Here is a 19,530-nt window from a genome sequence, read left to right as displayed (position 1 = left end):
ATGCAATTTTAAGATGGAGATGATTAAGCCAGTTGCTAAAAACTCTTCTTTATATTTTCTCTATAGCCCCATACCCTTTAAAATACAACCACGAAGTGATTTAGATAAAAAGAACACAATTTTCTTTTAACAAGTCAGTTTAATAAAGATAGGCTTACAAATTTAACAACAAAAAACACAGTAATATTTAAAATGTTAAATGGTGGGAAGTTACTTTCTCAAAGCCCACTGATCGCCTTCTTATAAATATTTATAAAATATGAATTGCATCAAAACTGCTGTAATATAGAATAGCATTAGTCCTTGAGTTTAGTGTCTAAAAGAAAATTGAAGTAGATGTCACAACTGATCCCTTTGTCACCTGAACTATTTTCGCTATGGCAATTTGAAAACTAATGATCTTAAATCTGAGAGATGCCAGCACCTCTATTTTTTGCCAGAACAAGTATTTTCAAAATATGCTTCTAAAACAGCCACTGAAGTTGCTAATAAATACCTTACTAATGCCTTACACTTAAAATTTTAAAAAAGAAGAAATTGATTTGCAGATATGGATTCTTTTGATGAAGCCTTTTCGCTAAAGAGAATAATAAGAGCTTTTATATTTATTCCCTTGATTAAAATATTTAGTTTGGGCTTTTCTAGTGGGGACACATGGATTTTCACTGTCCCTTTCTAATTAGAATGAATTTCTATTTCTTGTATACACAACACAGAAGGTGGTTAAAAAGTAGGCACTTGGTGGGGATGACAAAACTAATCTGTGATTCTGAATTTCTTTTCAAAGAAGAAAATTAAGGAAAAAGAAAAGGCTAATTCACAAAGTGGGAAATCAGGATATATCTGTTAGGCTGGCCCAAACACTTCTTCATAACACTTTTTTAAGTAAAGAGAAAAGACATATTTTTCATTTTCACCAAGAACTTTATTGAACGACATATTCAGTTTTGTTCCACTATATTCTGCCATTTTTCAGGCAACTTTGTAATTCCATCTTCCCAAAACTTTTTATCTTTTTGAGCAAAGAACTATTGCAGATGCCTTTTACAGTCTTCTAAGAAATGGAAATTTTTTCCACTGAGAAAATTTTGTAAAGACTAAAATAATGGCAATCTGAAGGTTCAACGTCTGGTGAATATGGCAGATGGATCAGAACTTGCTGACCAAGCTGTACAGTTTTACCTGGTCATCCTAGAAACATGTGGTCTTGTGTTATCCTCATGGAAGAGTATGTGTTTTCTTTTTACTTAATCTGGATGCTTTTCATGAGTGCTGCTTTCAATTGGTCTAATTGGGAACAGTATTTGTTGGAATGAATCATTTGGTTTTCTGGAAGAAGTTCATAGTAGAGGACTCCCTTCCAATACCACATATACACATCACCTTCTATAGATAAAGACCATCCTTTGGTGTGGTTGGTGGTGGTTCCTTTCACTTGCCCCACAATCTCTTCCATTTCACATTACTGTACAGTATCCACTTTTCATGGCCCATCACAAATTGTTTTAAAAATGAAACCTTTTCCTTACATTTAAGTAGAGAATTGCCATGCAGAAACAAAGTCAAGATGGTTTTGTTTTTTTGTTTTTTTTCGTTTATGTGGAACCCAAACAGCAAAGTGATTAACATAACCAAGCTGGTACAAATGATTTTCAATGCTTGACTGGGATATTTTGAGTACGTTGGCTATTTCCCAGGTGGTATAACATTGCCTGGTCTCAACTAATGTCTCAATTTGATCTCTATCAACTCCAACTGGTCTACTCGACTATGGAGAAACATCCAGCAAGAAATCTCTAGCACGAAACTTCACAAACCACTTTTAAGAAGTGCAATCAGTCACAGTACCTTCTCCATACACTGCACAAATCTTTTTTTTTTTTTTGCATATCAGTTGCATTTTCAAGTTACCTTTCTTGAAACAAGAAAGCATAATACACCGAAAACATTGCTTTTTCCCCCTCCATTTTCAATATTAAAATAACTACACAAGAACTTCAGCATCCCTGGTAGATCAGCTGGTAAAGAATCCGCCTGCAATGTGGGAGACCTGGGTTTGATCCCTGGGTTGGGAAGATCACTTGGAGAAGGGAAAGGCTACCTGCTGCTGCTGCTGCTGCTGCTAAGTCGCTTCAGTCATGTCTGTCTCTGTGCGACCCCATAGACAGCAGCCCACCAGGCTCCCCCGTCCCTGGGATTCTCCAGGCAAGAACACTGGAGTGGGTTGCCATTTCCTTCTTCAATGCATGAAAGTGAAAAGTGAAAGTGAAGTCGCTCAGTCGTGTCCGACTCTTAGCGACCCCATGGACTGCAGCCTACCAGGCTCCTCCATCCATGGGATTTTCCAGGCAAGAGTACCGGAGTGGGGTGCCATTGCCTTCTCCAGGAAGGCTACCTACTCCCATATTATTCTGGCCTGAAGAATTCCATGGACTGTTTATACTCCATGGGGTCACGAAGAGTCAGATACGACAGAGCAACTTTCACTTCACACAAAATCTTACCAATTTTGTTAAGTTTTTTAAAAATGCATGCTGATATGACAATTTTCACAATACAATCTAACAAAACTGTTTTGAATGATGTTAAAGAAAGGCACTACTAGAGACATCTACAGAATAAAACCAAATGAATTTTTTGGCCTGTCCAATACTAAGGTCAAGTAGCATCAGAAATAATTCCTCTGATTCAAAGAAGTAGCAGAAATTTAAGAGACGACGATGATGATGATGATAACAATAAAAGTGTAGTTGTGTGGCAGGCACGGTTTTAAGTACTTGTATTATTTTACTTAATCTTCCTACAAATAGACATTTACTTTACAGATCAGGAAACTGAGGCACAGAGTGGTTAAGCAACTTGCCTAAGCACACAGAGTTAAAAAAGCTCTGAGGCCCAGGGCTCAAATGCAGGCAGGCAGACTCCAAAGCTAAAAGCTATTCTCTCTCTCAATCATCTGGTCAAGACCTTTAATTTTAGATAGGGCTAGAGAAGGGAAATTAGTGGTTAAACTAAAAAACTCCAGACTCTAGATTCAAATCCCTTTTCAAAACAAAACAAAACTAAACTAACAAAGAAAAACACATCAACTCTCTTATAAACAGAATAAAACATACTGATTACTCTGAGCAAACCTCAAGCTGGCTGGAAAGGTTTGTATATTCATTTTCTACCACTAGGGCCCAAACACAGATAACACAGCTGGTCACAGAAACTGATAATCTCATCGTTTTTAAGACTCGACTCAATGAAACAAGTTAAATCAAAAGAGAAGAGCCCCCCAAACAAACAAAAACACACATTAAGCAGATTTTGAGATTTATTAAAATAAAGTATTAGCAAACAATATGCAAAAACAAAGTTCTTAAAAGAGTTATGGCTTTGAAAAGCACAATATAGTAAAACCTAATACATATTTATAAGTATCAAAATGATAACAGAATTGAAGCATGTTGCTAGAATTTCATTTTCTACAACATAAACAGAAGGAGAACAAGTACAAGTAAGAAGCAGACCTATAGTGCAGCCATTGGTTTGGTCTTTATCATCCTCATATGAAGCATCTTTTTAAGAGAACACTGGTAGGATTACACATATATACCCAGTTTTCATGATTACAATTCTACTCAATTTTAATGTAAGTGATTTTCAAAATGCAACTTTAACCAACCATGTTGAAAAGAAAAGCACTTGCCCAACTATTATCTTCAAGAGTCCCTACAGTTAAAATACTTTATGAATAAATCAAAGCAACATCATCTCCAATGGTATTAGACTATTATAAAAGATTTCTGACTCTAATAAAAGATTTCTCCTTTATTTGGGATTGCTTGGCCTCACTGGAGTTCTGTTATAGCTAACACCAGCTAGTAGTAAGAAGGCACTATCTATCGATAGGGTAAAAAAAAAATCTACCTCTACACAAAAATTCAAACTTTTAAAAAACAGTATCCTCAAATAAATCCTTAAAGGACCATGGTTTACAACAATTTCAAATTTTAAGAATTTTAAGAACTGAATTATTTGGATGAGAACTAAACAAACCTTTCTCACTCTGTCATAAATAACAGAAGAATCCTATTCTGAGACTGGATCTTTTCAACAAAACAACTCATCACTTGTTTTACAGCAATTGCTACCAGCAAATATTAAAGTATAAGCTCTTATTTAAAAAAAAAGATTGATAAATTCTTGAAATTTATTTTTTTTTAATTTGAAAAATTGAAAAAATTCTCATTTGTTTCTGTAAATCATCCAATTTTAAAATAACACTTCAATTATAATAATTCATTTTAAAAGAGAAGTTTCTATTATGAAAAAGCCAATATAACAAAGGCTTGACAAATACTCTTACCTCTTGTAATTAGGACATGCTAAACTGTAATCCAGTGAATTGCAAAGAACGGTCCACCTTTCTGTTTAGCAGGTAGAACCATTTACACAGAAGAAATGCCTCAGGTTCTCTCCACACATGCATGTTCTATGAGAAGAAAACCTCCTCAGAGTCCCACCTGTGTTAGTGAGGAAAATGCTATTCTCTCAGGGAGCTAGGCATCAAACCCGTGATTACCACCCAAGAAATGCTGTGCTAGAATCTGAGGAGATGTCCATAAACCAATACTTAGGAAAACTCCCACCAATAAAAATCACCAAAGACTTCTAAAACCACCAGGCTATCTACTATGTTAAAAGATTCTTGCTTATCTAGTTGATGGGTATAATGAGGACACATTCATAATTCCTACCAGAGAGACTTAAGTAAGAATCTATTATAATAAGATAAGGAAAAGCTCTGAGCCTCTTCAAAGTTAGTAGGTCCAAAATTTTAATCATCATTAGAAGATAAATTTAATAATTATAAAAGATGTCTCGTTCTTCAGAAAATATAAAAGATATTAATATATTTTAAGTGGGAGAGTTATAATGACCTAACATAACATTAAGCAAGCAACTAGAAAAAGTATAAAGAAACAGATCTAAACTGGGATATTAGATGCTCTCTGCAATGGAAGTACAACACTTAAGCAGGTACTATCAAACTTGAATTTACAGTTTCTCTGTTACTGGCATGATTTCATTTTTGCATAAACTTTCTCCTTTAAAAGAACACTATGACAGGGGAACTGTTTCTTCCAGGTACTCTAAGATAAATACTGAAGGTTATATAATGTGAGCCCCAGTCCTTATCTTGACAACAGACTTCAGATCTAAATACTTACTGATCATTTTCCATCCTAAAAGAATGTCTTACTCTCAAATGTTATGAAAAGTATAAAATAGCTATACCCTCTTTTCATACTGTTAGGTATAACTTACTGAACTACCTAGTAATCTTATTGTGGATTTCACCTCAGAAACCCAGCCAATTCTATTCTCATAGTTTACTTATATAACAAGAGAATGGAAAAAATGATTTATACTCTGTTGTATATATTTGACATTTAGATCGATGTTTTCTTTAAATTTTCTCTAAAGGAAAAAAGTTCACTTCAGTAGATCAATAACATGCCTACTAGTTTATATTCTGTAACTTAAGCCCGGTAATTACGTAGAGATACAGTAGTCAGATGCACCTCTTAAATTTTGCTGTTGTTTTTTTTTCCAGTCAGTATATTTTTGTTGCTTTAATACATTGATTGACTGATTGCCTTCGCTCAGTCATGTCTGACTCTTTGCGACCCCATGGACTGTAGCCTACCAGGCTCCTGTGTCCATGGGATTTTCCAGGCAATAGTGCTGGAGTGGGGTGCCATTTCCTTCTCCAGGGGATCTCCCCGACCCAGGGATCGAACCCGGGTCTCCCGCATTGTAGATAGACGCTTTACTGTCTGAGCCACCAGAGAAATCCTACTTTAATACATAACTTAGATTAATTTTGATTCTATTCCTCTTTTTCTCATTTACCAAAGTGGTTGTAGTTTTATTATTCCCAGGCTCTGTCTTTTCAGTTGGCATATATTTATATGCTGTAATGCTATAAAACAAGATCATTTTGGGTGTGATGATGCTTTCATAAATTTGACTATACACCATTCTGGAGATTAAATAAAAACTTAAAACTGTAATTTTATGAAATGGTTTCTTTCAGAGGTACTTTTCTCATTGGTAAAATTTTAGTTTTTTTAATCTTACTGGCTAATTTTTATTTCCCATCCAGTCCTGTACTGAGCATCGTCAAGAATTACAGGATCTGCTGGATTGAATGAAGTTTTCATGTAAAACCCAGGGGTGTGGAGTTAACAGCTTTTAGGAAATACAATAGGCTTATACTTTTCCATGAAACTCTTACCAGTTAATAGCTTCAGTACTGTCATTCATGAAACACAACTCCTTACAGAAAACGCAGAAAAAGCCAATCACATAAAATCTTGCTAACTCTAAAGGTTGCTACATGAATAAAAACAATTTTTAATTAACTCAGTTGAAAGCATCAATAAAAACAATAGTTTCCATCAGTTCAGGCCCACTGATGTTGATTATTGATTACATGCATATGCCAGTCACCCTAGGTGATTTTTCTACAAATGTGTTTCAAAGATTGTGCCATGAACCTGGCTAAGTGTACAACGATGTAAATAACTAAGTTCTATCACTAAGCAAATAATCCTCTTTTGTGTGGCTGACACAATTCTGGAAGACTGAGAATGCATGTCGTATAAAACTGATGTTTAAGGCTCAGGTTACTGTCAGAGATTTTCACTTACCCAAGGACTGAGAGCTGAAACATGAATGGCACTGCATCTGAGAAAACTAAAGCCATCCATTGGCTGCACTTTATAAAAGCAGTAAATGTTACGGAAAACAAAAAACTGCATTCTCCTTTCCTCAAAAATGCATTTTTTCCCCGCATAAAAGCAGAAAGGGCAAAGAAGAAAGTCTAACAAAACTAACATTTTAAAAAGAAGATTGACATGGCTCCACGTATTTTCAAAAGACACTGAAAAATAAGCTTCTTCTAATAGGTAAATTAGGTGATTTTTCCCCCCCAAAGTAACATCTTTGTTCTTCATGCCATAACTAAGTGTCCACTGTACTGTTTCTTAGGAAAAGAGGTTATGCGTCCTTCACTCAAAGCCCTTACATATGACTGATTAAAAAAATATTTTAGAGTTTTTGTGTCTTTCCTAAGGATTGTTGAGACTAGCATCCACATAGGTGCTTAAAAAAATGGAAGAGCATGCATGGTAACTGAGAGAACAGTCTGTATTCTTTGATATGTGAATGTTTTCAAACCAGCTAGCTCAACAACCACTGCTGACTGATTCATACATCAGATAGGTGGCCTCATCATTGGGGCCAGGCTGAAGAGGCTCCTATGGCTATAAGACACAGGTCCCTGCATGGGAGACTGATGTAAGTTAACAGCAATGGGATTAAGTAGATTTTCCAACATTAATATCATCCATAAAACTGCAAGGAATTAAAAAGAAACCTTAAATTGGAGCTACAGGATAACAGTCTAATAATCTAGGTTGAAAATACAACAAAAGCTAGAAAAAGCATAACTTTCTATAACTGTAATCTATAAATTGCAGTGTTTAATACAAAAGGGGTACCAAGGAAGCAAGGATGAGCACTTAAGTCCAAGTCACTAGAGTGTGTTTCACGAAGGTTACACTAAAAACTGTCACCCATCAAAGTGCAAAATAAAAGATTAATGCATGTCAAAATTAGAGTTCTTGCAATATTGGCCAAAAGCAGCAAACACAGCTGAGCACGGCCATGCACGCACTGTCACTAGCCATTAAGTAATACTCGTGACAGATGTGAGTAAATGACATATAATGGAGATCTGCTGTTCGCAGTAACTTTTTTTTTTATAAAAGGAGAAGTTTTACAAAAGATATACTGAGTGGAGTCATAATACACTGATGACATTCAGCTGTATTAAATGTAAATTTTATGATGTCATTTAGAAAATTATCACTTGGCTTTTATTGAACACTACTTGTTAGAGCAGTGCATAGTGTTCCATCAAATAAAAGATTTTTTTATAGTTTCTTTTAAGTCCCTACCATATGCTTTTATAAAACAATGATATATACTTTTTTAAAGTTGGTGGGACTAAGAAACTGGTAAAAGCACAGTTCTGCAGAATCAAGACTAGAACGGAAGACTTTCAATGAACACCCTCTTATACTGTTAAAATTCTTTACCATGTGATGCATTACTTTTCCAAAAAAAATTTCACAAATAAAAAAACTGTTGGGACAATAAGGCAAAAGTATGTTCCAGTTTAAGATCAATGCCAAACTTTTGAACCAGGGCACAAGACTTACTCTGCATCTTTCACAACACTTTTGAGAGTTAATCACATGAACATGAATACAAACAAATGTTGATTCATCACAAAAACAAATGTATTGGTCACAATTATGTAGAAAAAAAAATAAGCTGTAAAATCTGTTTTCCATGTAAGCTCACAGTATCTGTACTGGAAGTTTCCCTAAAATTAAAACAAGTCCACTAATAATATAAGTGAGAAAGAATACTTCTGCACTATGAAACAGAAGAAATGGGGTTTAGCGGGGAGCCCATCTGAGTGAGGACTTTATCTAGCCACTGAAGAGGCCCATGAAGATGAATCTCAATCCAACATGGGGTGCTGGTAACATCTTGCCGGTGATACTCTGCTCCCCAGCCCTATGAAAATGAACAGATAAAACAACAAGCCATTTTTTAAATCATTAACCAGTCTAAACCAATTTCCACACGTGTCCGACTCTTAGCGACCCCATGGACTGCAGCCCACCAGACTTCTCCATCCATGGGATTTCCCAGGCGAGAGAGTACTGGAGTGGGGTGCCATTGCTTCTCCGAACAAAAAATAAACTTTTAACGTTAGAGATATACAGAATGTAACCTAAAAGAAAAACTCTCAAAACCAACCTTAGCATTCACCATGGAATTAAAAGCAAAACAATACCTACATCATAACAACATATAACCTTAATAGAAATTCTTGAGGCAAGATACATTCCAGAATTCTTTTTTCTTTTTTTTTAATTTTTAGAAAGTTAGTAATGGTGCAATACCTCATAATTAAAACATCAATAATTCTGCAATGAGCTATATAGTCTCTCTTTAATGGATAAATAAAACCCATATACAGCCTCATGTTAGTTCACATCAGATTTTGTTAACAAAAAATTTTTAATTTTTAGGTTTTTTTTTTAAACATCAGATAAGGCACTGTAAAACTGAGCAATGCATGCAAATGTAGTTAAAGTGGAAATGATATATCATTATCCTTTAAGATGGGAAACTACTGGGATGAACTGAGCAGCACCACTTTAGCCAAAAACTCCAAAGAATAAAACAGAATTTTTCACTTTTATTTGCTGGATGTATCAAGTTCTCTGCTTTACTGCTTACAGTAGTCCTTGCCTAGGAAAATCAAGTGGGGTGTGATGAGGGCAGAGTGGGGAACTAGATTAAACATGAGAGCCCTGTTTCTGTAACAGGGAAGGGAAATGCCTTCAGGGCTACTGATAAACTGCTGCACAAAAAGGCCTGTAACAAGCAGCAAGGAAACACTGGGCTGTGGGACTATGGGCCAGAAAGAAAAAATCCTACACAGAGCATTTGACAGTTACTCTTCTTTGGCTAAATCCTTAAGGAACAAGTGGATGCAGCACAGGTTGCTAAAAGAGATCACTAAAATTCTTTCTAAATTTTGCTCATGAATCATCATTTACAATGCCAATAAAATCAGGCCAAGAGCAAATGATAAATTCGAAAAGTTCTTTCAATTTTGCAAATCCTTAATAACAGAGCTTAAATCAAGGAAAAATAATTTTATTATGGTGATTAATTCTTTAAGTCAACCTAAGGGATCTAGTAATAATTGAAATTGCTGAAACTAAAGGAACTTAAAAAGCAGTTTTAATATTAAATGCTTCTTAGCAATTTAGCTAAACTTTAACTGAAATTCTTTATAAACTCAGCCCCTATTCAATACCAATATCAAGCATTTTATTATAATGTCTAAATTATAAAATAAAATCACAGACCAATCATGTGGTTTAAGTTATAAAGTTAAGAATTTTCTTTAGAAACCTGTTAAATCAGGTCAGAAGTAATTACTACCTTTCATTTAACACAGACTTTAAAAAATTATAACCTACAGACATATAATACACATGTTAGACATTACAGTGACTCAAATTAAGCTACAGGTCTCAACCCACTCACCTTGACAAAACTCATTCGAATGGTACACATTTTGGTGAGCTCATATACTGCCTCAAATCCATGGTTGACAGACTGAGCCAGAAGCTGAGCAAATTCCTGATTGTTAAAAATTTTGAGGCTGCAGCTGCTGGGAATCTTACAGACAGTGGTAGGATGAAAGCCATGATGAAAGTTGCAGTTCCTACTCTGAACAAATATGCTGCTGTCACTGAGGCACTCTGCATATACCTCTCCACCAACATAGTACAGATGAACACCTTAAAAAGACAAGAATTACAAGAGCCACCTTCACAAAGCAGTATAATAAAACTGAAGAGGTTGCATGAGGTAAGACAAAATAACTACTATAGAGCAAGTCTTCAAACAGAAACTACCACTAGATGGCCTTATGTTGCTGAAGACAGTCGAGGCTAATGTCTGCCTGAATATTCATGAGAAGGACTGATGCTGAAGCTGAAATTCCAATACTTTGGCCACCTGATGTGAAGATCTGACTCATTGGAAAAGACCCTGATGTTGGGAAAGACTGAAGGCAGGAGGAGAAGGAGATGACAGGGTATGAGATGGCTGGATGGCATCACCAACTCGATGGACATGAGTTTGAGCAGGCTCTAGGAGTTGGTGATAGACAGGGAAGCCTGGCTTGCTGCAGTCCATGGGGTCGCAAAGAGTCGGACACGACTGAGCGACTGAACTGAACTGAATGACTGCCTAAATCTAAAATGATCCTCAAATAACTAAGACTTAAGCCTCAAGTTGGCAGCATATTAGATTATCAGTTCTCAGAGTTGCTTTTTTCCCCCCTTTTCCAACAATGTTTTATGATCTCTATGAGAGAAATAATGGCCAAAAAAGTTCCCCAAGAAGGCACCTTATGATGAGTCCTTTCAAAGAAATGTTTAGTGCTATCAACTATCATGAATAGTTGGTTGGCAAAAGAGTTATGCACTCTTTTTGCTAACGGAAGGGTTTGCATCATTGAAAAAAAAAGAAAGCAAGCTAAGTCATATAATGTTAGTTTCAGGTCATAGGAAGAGTCTTTAAATGGCAGATTTATTTTCAGTTCAGTTCAGTTCAGTCACTCAGTCGTGTCCGACTCTTTGCGACCCCATGAATCCCAGCATGCCAGGCCTCCCTGTCCATCACCATTTCTCGGAGTTCACTCAAACTCACATCCATCGAGTCGGTGATGCCATCCAGCCATCTCATCCTCTGTCGTCCCCTTCTCCTCCTGCCCCCAATCCCTCCCAGCATCAGAGTCTTTTCCAATGAGTCAACTCTTTGAATGAGGTGGCCAAAGTACTGGAGTTTCAGCTTTAGCATCATTCCTTCCAAAGAACACCCAGGGCTGATCTCCTTTAGAATGGACTGGTTGGATCTCCTTGCAGTCCAAGCGACTCTCAAGAGTCTTCTCCAACACCACAGTTCAAAAGCATCAATTCTTCGGTGCTCAGCTTTCTTCACAGTCCAACTCTCACATCCATACATGACCACTGGAAAAATCATAGCCTTGACTAAATGGACCTTTGTTGGCAAAGTAATGTCTCTGCTTTTCAATATGCTGTCTAGGTTGGTCATAACTTTTCTTCCAAGGAGTAAGCATCTTTTAATTTCATGGCTGCAGTCACCATCTGCAGTGATTTTGGAGCCCCCAAAAATAAAGTCTGACACTGTTTCCACTGTTTCCCCATCTACTTCCCATGAAGTGATGGGATCAGATGCCCTGATCTTAGTTTTCTGAATGTTGAGCTTTAAGCCAACTTTTTCACTCTCCTCTTTCGCTTTCATCAAGAGGCTTTTTAGTTCCTCTTCACTTTCTGCCATAAGGGTGGTGTCATCTGCATATCTGAGGTTAGTGATATTTCTCCCGGCAATCTTGATTCCAGTTTGTGCTTCTTCCAGCCCAGTGTTTCTCATGATGTACTCTGCATATAAGTTAAATAAGCAGGGTGACGATATACAGCCTTGACGTACTCCTTTTCCTATTTGGAACCAGTCTGTTGGTCCATGTCCAGCTCTAACTGTTGCTTCCTGACCTGCACATAGGTTTCTCAAAAGGCAGGTCAGGGGGTCTGGTATCCCCATCTCTTTCAGAATTTTTCACAGTTTATTGTGATCCACACAGTCAAAGGCTTTGGCATAGTCAATAAAGCAGAAATAGATGTTTTTCTGGAACTCTCTTGCTTTTTCGATGATCCAGTGGATGTTGGCAATTTGATCTCTGCTTCTTCTGCCTTTTCTAAAACCAGCTTGAACATCAGAAAGTTCACAGTTCATGTACTGCTGAAGCCTGGCTTGGAGAATTTTGAGCATTACTTTACTAGAGTGTGAGATGAGTCCAATTGTGCGGTAGTTTGAGCATTCTTTGGCATTGCCTTTCTTGGGGATTGGAATGAAAACTGACCTTTTCCAGTCCTGTGGCCACTGCTGAGTTTTCCAAATGTGCCAGCATATTGAGTGCAGCACTTTCACAGCATCATCTTTCAGGATTTGAAAGAGCTCAACTGGAATTCCATCACCTCCACTAGCTTTGTTTGTAGTGATGCTTTCTAAACCCCACCTGACTTCACATTCCAGATGTCTGGCTCTAGGTCAGTGATCACACCACTGTGATTATCTTGGTTGTGAAGATCTTTTTTGTACAGTTCTTCTGTGTATTCTTGACACCTCTTCTTAATATCTTCTGCTTCTGTTAGGTCCATACCATTTCTGTCCTTTATCGAGCCCATCTTTGCATGAAATGTTCCCTTGGTATCTCTAATTTTCTTGAAGAGATCTCTAGTCTTTCCCGTTCTGTTGTTTTCCTCTATTTCTTTGCAGTAATCACTGAGGAAGGCCTTCTTATCTCTTCTTGCTATTCTTTTTCCTTTAAAAAATGTTTTTGGTATTTTTAAAAAATATATAAATAATATATGCTGCTTCTGCTGCTAAGTCGCTTCAGTCATGTCCGACTCTGTGCAACCACATAGACGGCAGCCCACCAGGCTCCCCCGTCCCTGGAATTCTCCAAGCAAGAACACTGGAGTGGGTTGCCATTTCCTTCTCCAATGCATGAAAGTAAAAAGTGAAAGTGAAGTGTCCGACTCTTAGCGAGCCCATGGACTGCAGCCTACCAGGCTCCTCCATTCATGGCATTTTCCAGGCAACAGTACCGGAGTGGGTTGCTATTGCCTTCTCCGAAATAATATATGAATGTTCACTATTTAAAAGTTCAAACTATATAGCTAAAACTCAAGTTGTTCCCAACTTTTCACTACTGCATGTAGTACTAAAAAGACCATCGTAGTACATATGTGTGATTCACAGAGTGGTATCAGGCTATGACATTAAAAAGTATGTTCTGTTTCTGAGCAAATACTTCCCTTGGAAGAAAGGATCCTAGAACTATATACTAGGAAAAAAAAGGGTAAAATGAGTCTAGTATTTAAGAATTCACCAAGCACATTTCTCTTAAATTATCCTACTGTAGAATGAAAAATCAATGAATAGAAGTGGGGCATTTTTACCTAAAAAATCATAGCAAGTTAATAGTTCAGTCAAAAAAGAACAGAAACTTTCTTTCCAATTTATTTTTGGACACAGTATTTTTCTGAGTCTCTTCTATAAGAAATCATATTACAATTAAAGTTATTTACCTTTTGTTCCTAAGACCTTCTCAAGTCAAAGCAGCAAAAAGTAATAAAAACAAAACTTCAAAGATAGGCAAACAGCCCGACATGGGATAGGTTTCCTCTCTGACCACTTAACGCATGAGACAATTTCACTGCAATGTGAAAAGTTCCTTGTTTTTTGTAGCAACTGTCTTGGAGGATGAATTATAAATAGAACCCTGTTACCTGAATTTAAAGGTAGGAAGAGTGGTAGTGAAGCCACTGAAGACTTAAGTCATTCAAACTGTTCTATCAGTAATCCTGCTCCTCCATCATAATGAAAATTCTTACAAGTCATCTCAACCCGAAATATTCCACAAAGATCATAATTTAAAAATTTTAATCCTTCACTAGCATTCATATATTTTACAAACATTTCTTGTGTATGTACTATGAGCCAGGCATTGTTCTAATTGCTAAAGATACTGTTATGAACAATGCAAATTTCTGTATAGCTTGTATTTCAGTCAAGAAGACTGAAAATGAAAAAATACAGAATAGTATGATTTCAGATCCTAAGTACTATGAAGAAAAAATAGGCAGGATAAAGAAAAGAAGTCTGAGTACATCTCTACTTAACGCATTCTTCTGTATTGCAACCTGAGGGCAGGACCATGCCTTAAGTTTCTTTGTATGCCCTTACATAATGCAGGGTGCATAGCAAGCACAACAAACAACTGAATTCAACTGAATGCAGGAAAATGACAACATTACCTTTTCCAATATGTCGCCTAGTGTTTTCAATTGTTGAATTACGATTAACATTTGACAACAATCCCAAGCAGAATCTACTTTTGTTATTTGAAGGGTCTGTGAATCCATCTACTAACACACTAGTAGAAGATGCATGAAAAGCTTCCCCAACACGATTGTTTAATTCATAATAGACAATTGAACACCAATGTTTGGGCTCTTCATAGGCGACAGGCTGAACATCTGTGAACAAACCAGACACAAAAACAATGTTTAATGATTATCAGAAACTCAAAACTATTTTGGGGTTTCCTTTAACACAACTCAAGCACTATATGAAAAAGAAAATTTTCAGATATTTCACTGACGTCTCATTGCCTTTCTGGCTTTCAGTCTGTATCAAAAAAAAAAAAAACATCAGAAGTGCTTTTTTTTTTTTCTTTTTTTAAGATTTTTTTGATATGGACCATTTTAAAAGTCTTTATTGCATTTGTTACAATGAAATTTTTATTGAATTTGTTGCTTCTGTTGCTTTTATGCTTTGTTTTTTGGCCAGGAGGCATAAGGGGTCCTTGCTCCCTGACCAGGGATCAAACCCACACTCCCTGCATTGAAAGGTGAAATATTAACCACTGGACTGCCAGGGAATTCCCCAGAAATCCTTTGATCATAAAAGTTTTTTATAAATTATGCATATATAAGGATGGGCAACATCACATTTTAAGTTTCTTTTCTAGCAGAATCAAATCCAGGTTTAAATTTGAGACGACAAAAGCTCTGTTTCAACAAACTGAAAGACAACTATACCAGCATCTGTAAAATTATTTTAAACAAAAATTTGGACTAAAAAATTAAGACTATTAGCAAACTAAGAATAGAGGGTAACTTCAACTTGATATAAAGAACATTTACAAAAAACTTCCAGCTAATGTCATGCTTAAGGGTGAAAAACTAGAAGTTTTTCTGCTAAGATCAGTAACAAAGCAAGGATGTGCTCACCACTCCCTTTCAACAGCATATTGGAAATCCCAGCTAATGCAGTAAGAGAAAATAAAAGAAAAGTTATATGGATTGAGAAGGAAGACATAAAACTCTTTGTTCACAAATGACAAGATTATCTATGCAAAAAATCTGAAATGACGGACAGAAAACCTCCTAGAACTGATAAGCAATTATAGGAAAGTTGTAGGATATAAGGTTAATATACAAAAGTCAATCACTTTCCTATACCAGCAATGAGCAAGTAGAATTTGAAATAAAATTCATTATCATTCATAGCAGCACTCAAACAATGAAATATTTAGGTAAAAAGCAAACAAACAAAACAGGTAAGATATATATGTTGAAACTATGAAATTCTAAATAAAGAATTCAAAGAAGGAACTAAATAAGTAGAAATACAGTCTATGATCATGTGCAGGAAGCCTTAGTTCTTTCCACCATGACTTAAGAGTGAATGAAATCCCAATAGAAACTTCAGCAGATCATCTTGTAAACTGATCCTGAAGTTTACATGGAAAGGCAAAAGACCCAGAACAGCCAACACAATACTGAAAACCAAACCAAGAAGACTAACACCACCCAACTTAAAAACTGGCTATAAAACTATAGTAGACACTCTATGAAAATCATCTCAAAAAAACAGAGGACAAATATAGATGACCTTGAATATGGTAATGACTTTTTAGATACAATACCAAGGTATGATCACTGAAGAAATAATTGACAAGCCAGACATCATTAAAAATTAAAAACTTCTACTCTTTAAGACACTGTCAAGAGAATGAGAAGACAAGCCACAGAATGGGAGAATATATTTGCAAAAGACACATCTAGTAAAGGACTGTTACACAAATACAAAGAACTCTTAAAATTCAATAAGAAAATGAATAAGCCAATGAGAAAAACTGGTCAAAGATATGAACAGACACCTCACTGAAGAAGATATACACAAAAGCAAATAAGCATATAAAAAGATGCTCCACATTGTATGTCACCAGGGAAATGCAAATCAAAATAGCAAGGAGATACTACTGCATTAGAATTACCAAAACCATTAGAATTGCCAAATCCAAAACACTGACAATCCCAAATGCTGGTGAAGATGTGGAGCAACAGAAACTCATTCACTGCTGGTGAGAATGTAAAATGGTACAGCCACTTTGGAAGACAATTTGCTGACTTCCTACAAAGCAACAAACTCTTACCATACAATCCAGCAAATGTGTTCCTCACTGTTTGCCTGGAGGAGTCAAAAACTTAGGTCCACACAAAAACTGCAGAGAGATGTTTACAGAAGCTTTATTCATAATGGCCACAACTTGGAAGCAACCAAGATATCCTTCAACGTGTGAATGGATAAATAAACTGTAGTATACCAGACAACCAAATATTATTCAGCATGAAAAAGAAATGCACTATCAAGCCATGAGAACACATGGAGGGGAGGGACTTAGGTGCATATTACTAAGTGAAGAAGCTAATCTGAAAAGGCCACATACTATAAAATTCCAATTACAAGACATTCTGGAAAAGGCAAAACTATAGAGACAATAAAAAGATCAGTGGTTGCCACGGGTTAGGAAAGAGGGAGAATGAACAGGCAGAGCACAGAGGACTTTTAAAGCAGTGAAATTATTCTATATGATACTATAAATGATGGCTACATGTCATCATTCATTTGTTACAACTCAAGGAATGTATTATACCAGGAATGAATCCTAATGTAAATTATACATCTGGGGTGATAATGATGTATCAATGTAGGTTCATAGATTGTAATAAATGTATCACTCTGGTGCAGGTAGTGGGGGAAGCTGTACATGCGTAGGGGGAGAGGGTATGTGGGAACTCAGTACTTTTCGCTCAAATTTGCTGTGAATCTAAAAAATAATTTGTTTAAAAAAAAAGAAAGAAAGGAAAAAACACAACCAAATGAGTTTTCTTTGGGTAAAAGGTGGTATACATTTGAAGTTTTAAGTGCCAGAACAGCCTATGGAAAAAGGTTTGTATAAAATATAAAACACTGGCCAAATTCTTATCAGTGTTAAAAATCAATAATTCCTAATGGACACAATGGATGGAAGAGACACATGGAAGTTCTTCATCCAGCACTAGTAGAGTGTCTGTCTTGGAGCTGAAATTAGAAAGAAAAGTCGTGAATTGTCAGTTTTCTTTCAAGAAAGGCAGAAATTTTTTAAAATGTCCAAGAAAAATGTTAAGAGTAAGTCACACTATGTAGACACCACAAAAGAGTTGGTTGACTTTTAAAACTCAGTTTTAATTATACAACTGCAAAGAATTCAGATGAGGAGGTACAAAGAAAAAAAAAAAACCCAATGAGGACCTATAGAGCAAAGTTCTAAGAGCTCAGATTTTAAAGAAGTTTATATAAAAGATGGAACAAGGAGGGACTCATAATCAAACACATATATAGATGAGTAGCAGGAAGTTATAACAGTGTCATGAAAGACTAGAGCCAAGATAAGCAAAACAAAAAAGACAATTTTGGTTAGAATGAAAAGAAGAAAATCAAAAGGTCTGCAACTCTGCTCAAGGCAAAGGACATCTTGTTAACTGGTGATTCACAGCATTGCAATTTAACTCTAATTTCCCAAGTGAGAAGAAACTCTGGTGAAAAAAGACATCTAGGAGGGTGAGAAGACTTGAGTGCCAGGTTCTTCTAAAGGGTCTCAGTTGTTTGGCTAAGAAACCATAATCCAAGAAATATTTAATATACATCACCACTAAACTGCACTCTCTGATCTCTGGAGGATCAAAAGAAAGAAGGAAAATGATAGATGGGGTAAACATACTCCAAATTTTTAGAAAGAGGATGATAATACCATTTTTTGGGAATTACCTGATGCTGTATACTAAGATCATTATAAATACAGTCAAAGTCAATCAACATACTAATAACTCCTATGTAGTTATTATCTCTTTATTTTACAAATGGAGAAATTTAGGCTTAGATATATTTTAAAAGCCACCCTAAGCTGCAAAGCAAATAAGTAGAGATGCAGGAATTCAAATCCAGAAATTCATGCTCTGAGACAGTCTGCTCTAAATGAAGGTAGATACTATGAATATTAAGTGAATTAGTATGACAAAATTTCTAGATAAATTCTAATCTTGAAAAAGCCAAGGTACTATTTAAACATTAACAAGATTATCAGGGGGCCTGAAATTTATTCTTAGGAATGCGGGGCTTATGGGACATACAGCTCTAAATGAAGGTAGATACTATGAATATTAAGCGAATTAGTATGACAAAATTCCTAGATAAATTCTAATCTTGAAAAAGCCAAGGTACTATTTAAACATTAACAAGATTATCAGGGGGCCTGAAATTTATTCTTAGGAATGCAGGGCTTATGGGACATACAGTCATCCCATATCATCACAGACACTATAAAATACACACAAGGACATCATTCTTTCAAGAAACTAAAGTGCCAATACCTTACTTCATGTAAACTTGTGACAAATTAAGAAGTTTAAGGTGTCAAAACAAAATGACTTTAAAAAACACAATTGAGATACCACTTCATACCCATTAGGATACTATTATCAAAAGAAAAAAGAAAATAACGAACGTTGGCAAAAATATGGAGAAATTGGAAATCCACTGCAATATTGGTGAAAATGTAATGGTGCAGCCACTGTGGAAAACAGTTTGGCAGTTCCTCAAAAAACCTAAACAGAATTACCATAAAATCTAGCAATTCTACTCCCAGGTATGTAATACAAAATGAATTAAAAAACAGAGACTCAAACAGAAACCTGTATACCAATGTTTTTAGCAGTATTGTTCAGAATAGCCAAAAGGTGTAAACAAACCAAATGTCCATGAACTGATAGACGGATAAACAAAATGTGGTATATATGCTTACAACAGAATACTTCTCAGCCTTAAAAAGGAATGAAATTCTAATACATGCTACAACCTGGATAAACCTTAAAAACATTATGCTAAGTGAAATAAACTAGA

The 19,530-nt window shown here is 35.9% G+C and overlaps 1 protein-coding gene across 5 annotated transcripts in view; it reads right to left on the bottom strand.

Annotated features, from left to right (window-relative positions):
* Window positions 1-3,306: 3,306 nt before the first annotated feature.
* The window catches only part of SMAD5 (SMAD family member 5), a 114,446-nt gene continuing 98,222 nt past the window's right edge, over window positions 3,307-19,530 (bottom strand). For all 5 annotated transcript variants that reach the window (XM_055554411.1, XM_055554412.1, XM_055554409.1 and 2 more), the window contains 3 exons: window positions 14,559-14,780; window positions 10,195-10,451; window positions 3,307-8,643 (listed from right to left, as the gene is read on the bottom strand). In XM_055554411.1, coding sequence (XP_055410386.1) covers window positions 8,500-8,643; window positions 10,195-10,451; window positions 14,559-14,780 — 623 coding nt within the window. In that variant the 3' untranslated portion in view covers window positions 3,307-8,499. The remainder of the gene's footprint in view (window positions 8,644-10,194; window positions 10,452-14,558; window positions 14,781-19,530) is intronic.

Source organism: Bubalus kerabau, chromosome 1, assembly GCF_029407905.1.
Source record: "Bubalus kerabau isolate K-KA32 ecotype Philippines breed swamp buffalo chromosome 1, PCC_UOA_SB_1v2, whole genome shotgun sequence".
Classification (NCBI taxonomy): domain Eukaryota; kingdom Metazoa; phylum Chordata; class Mammalia; order Artiodactyla; family Bovidae; genus Bubalus; species Bubalus kerabau.
Note: the sequence above shows the minus strand (reverse complement) of the source record. Positions and strands in the feature narration are given on the sequence as shown.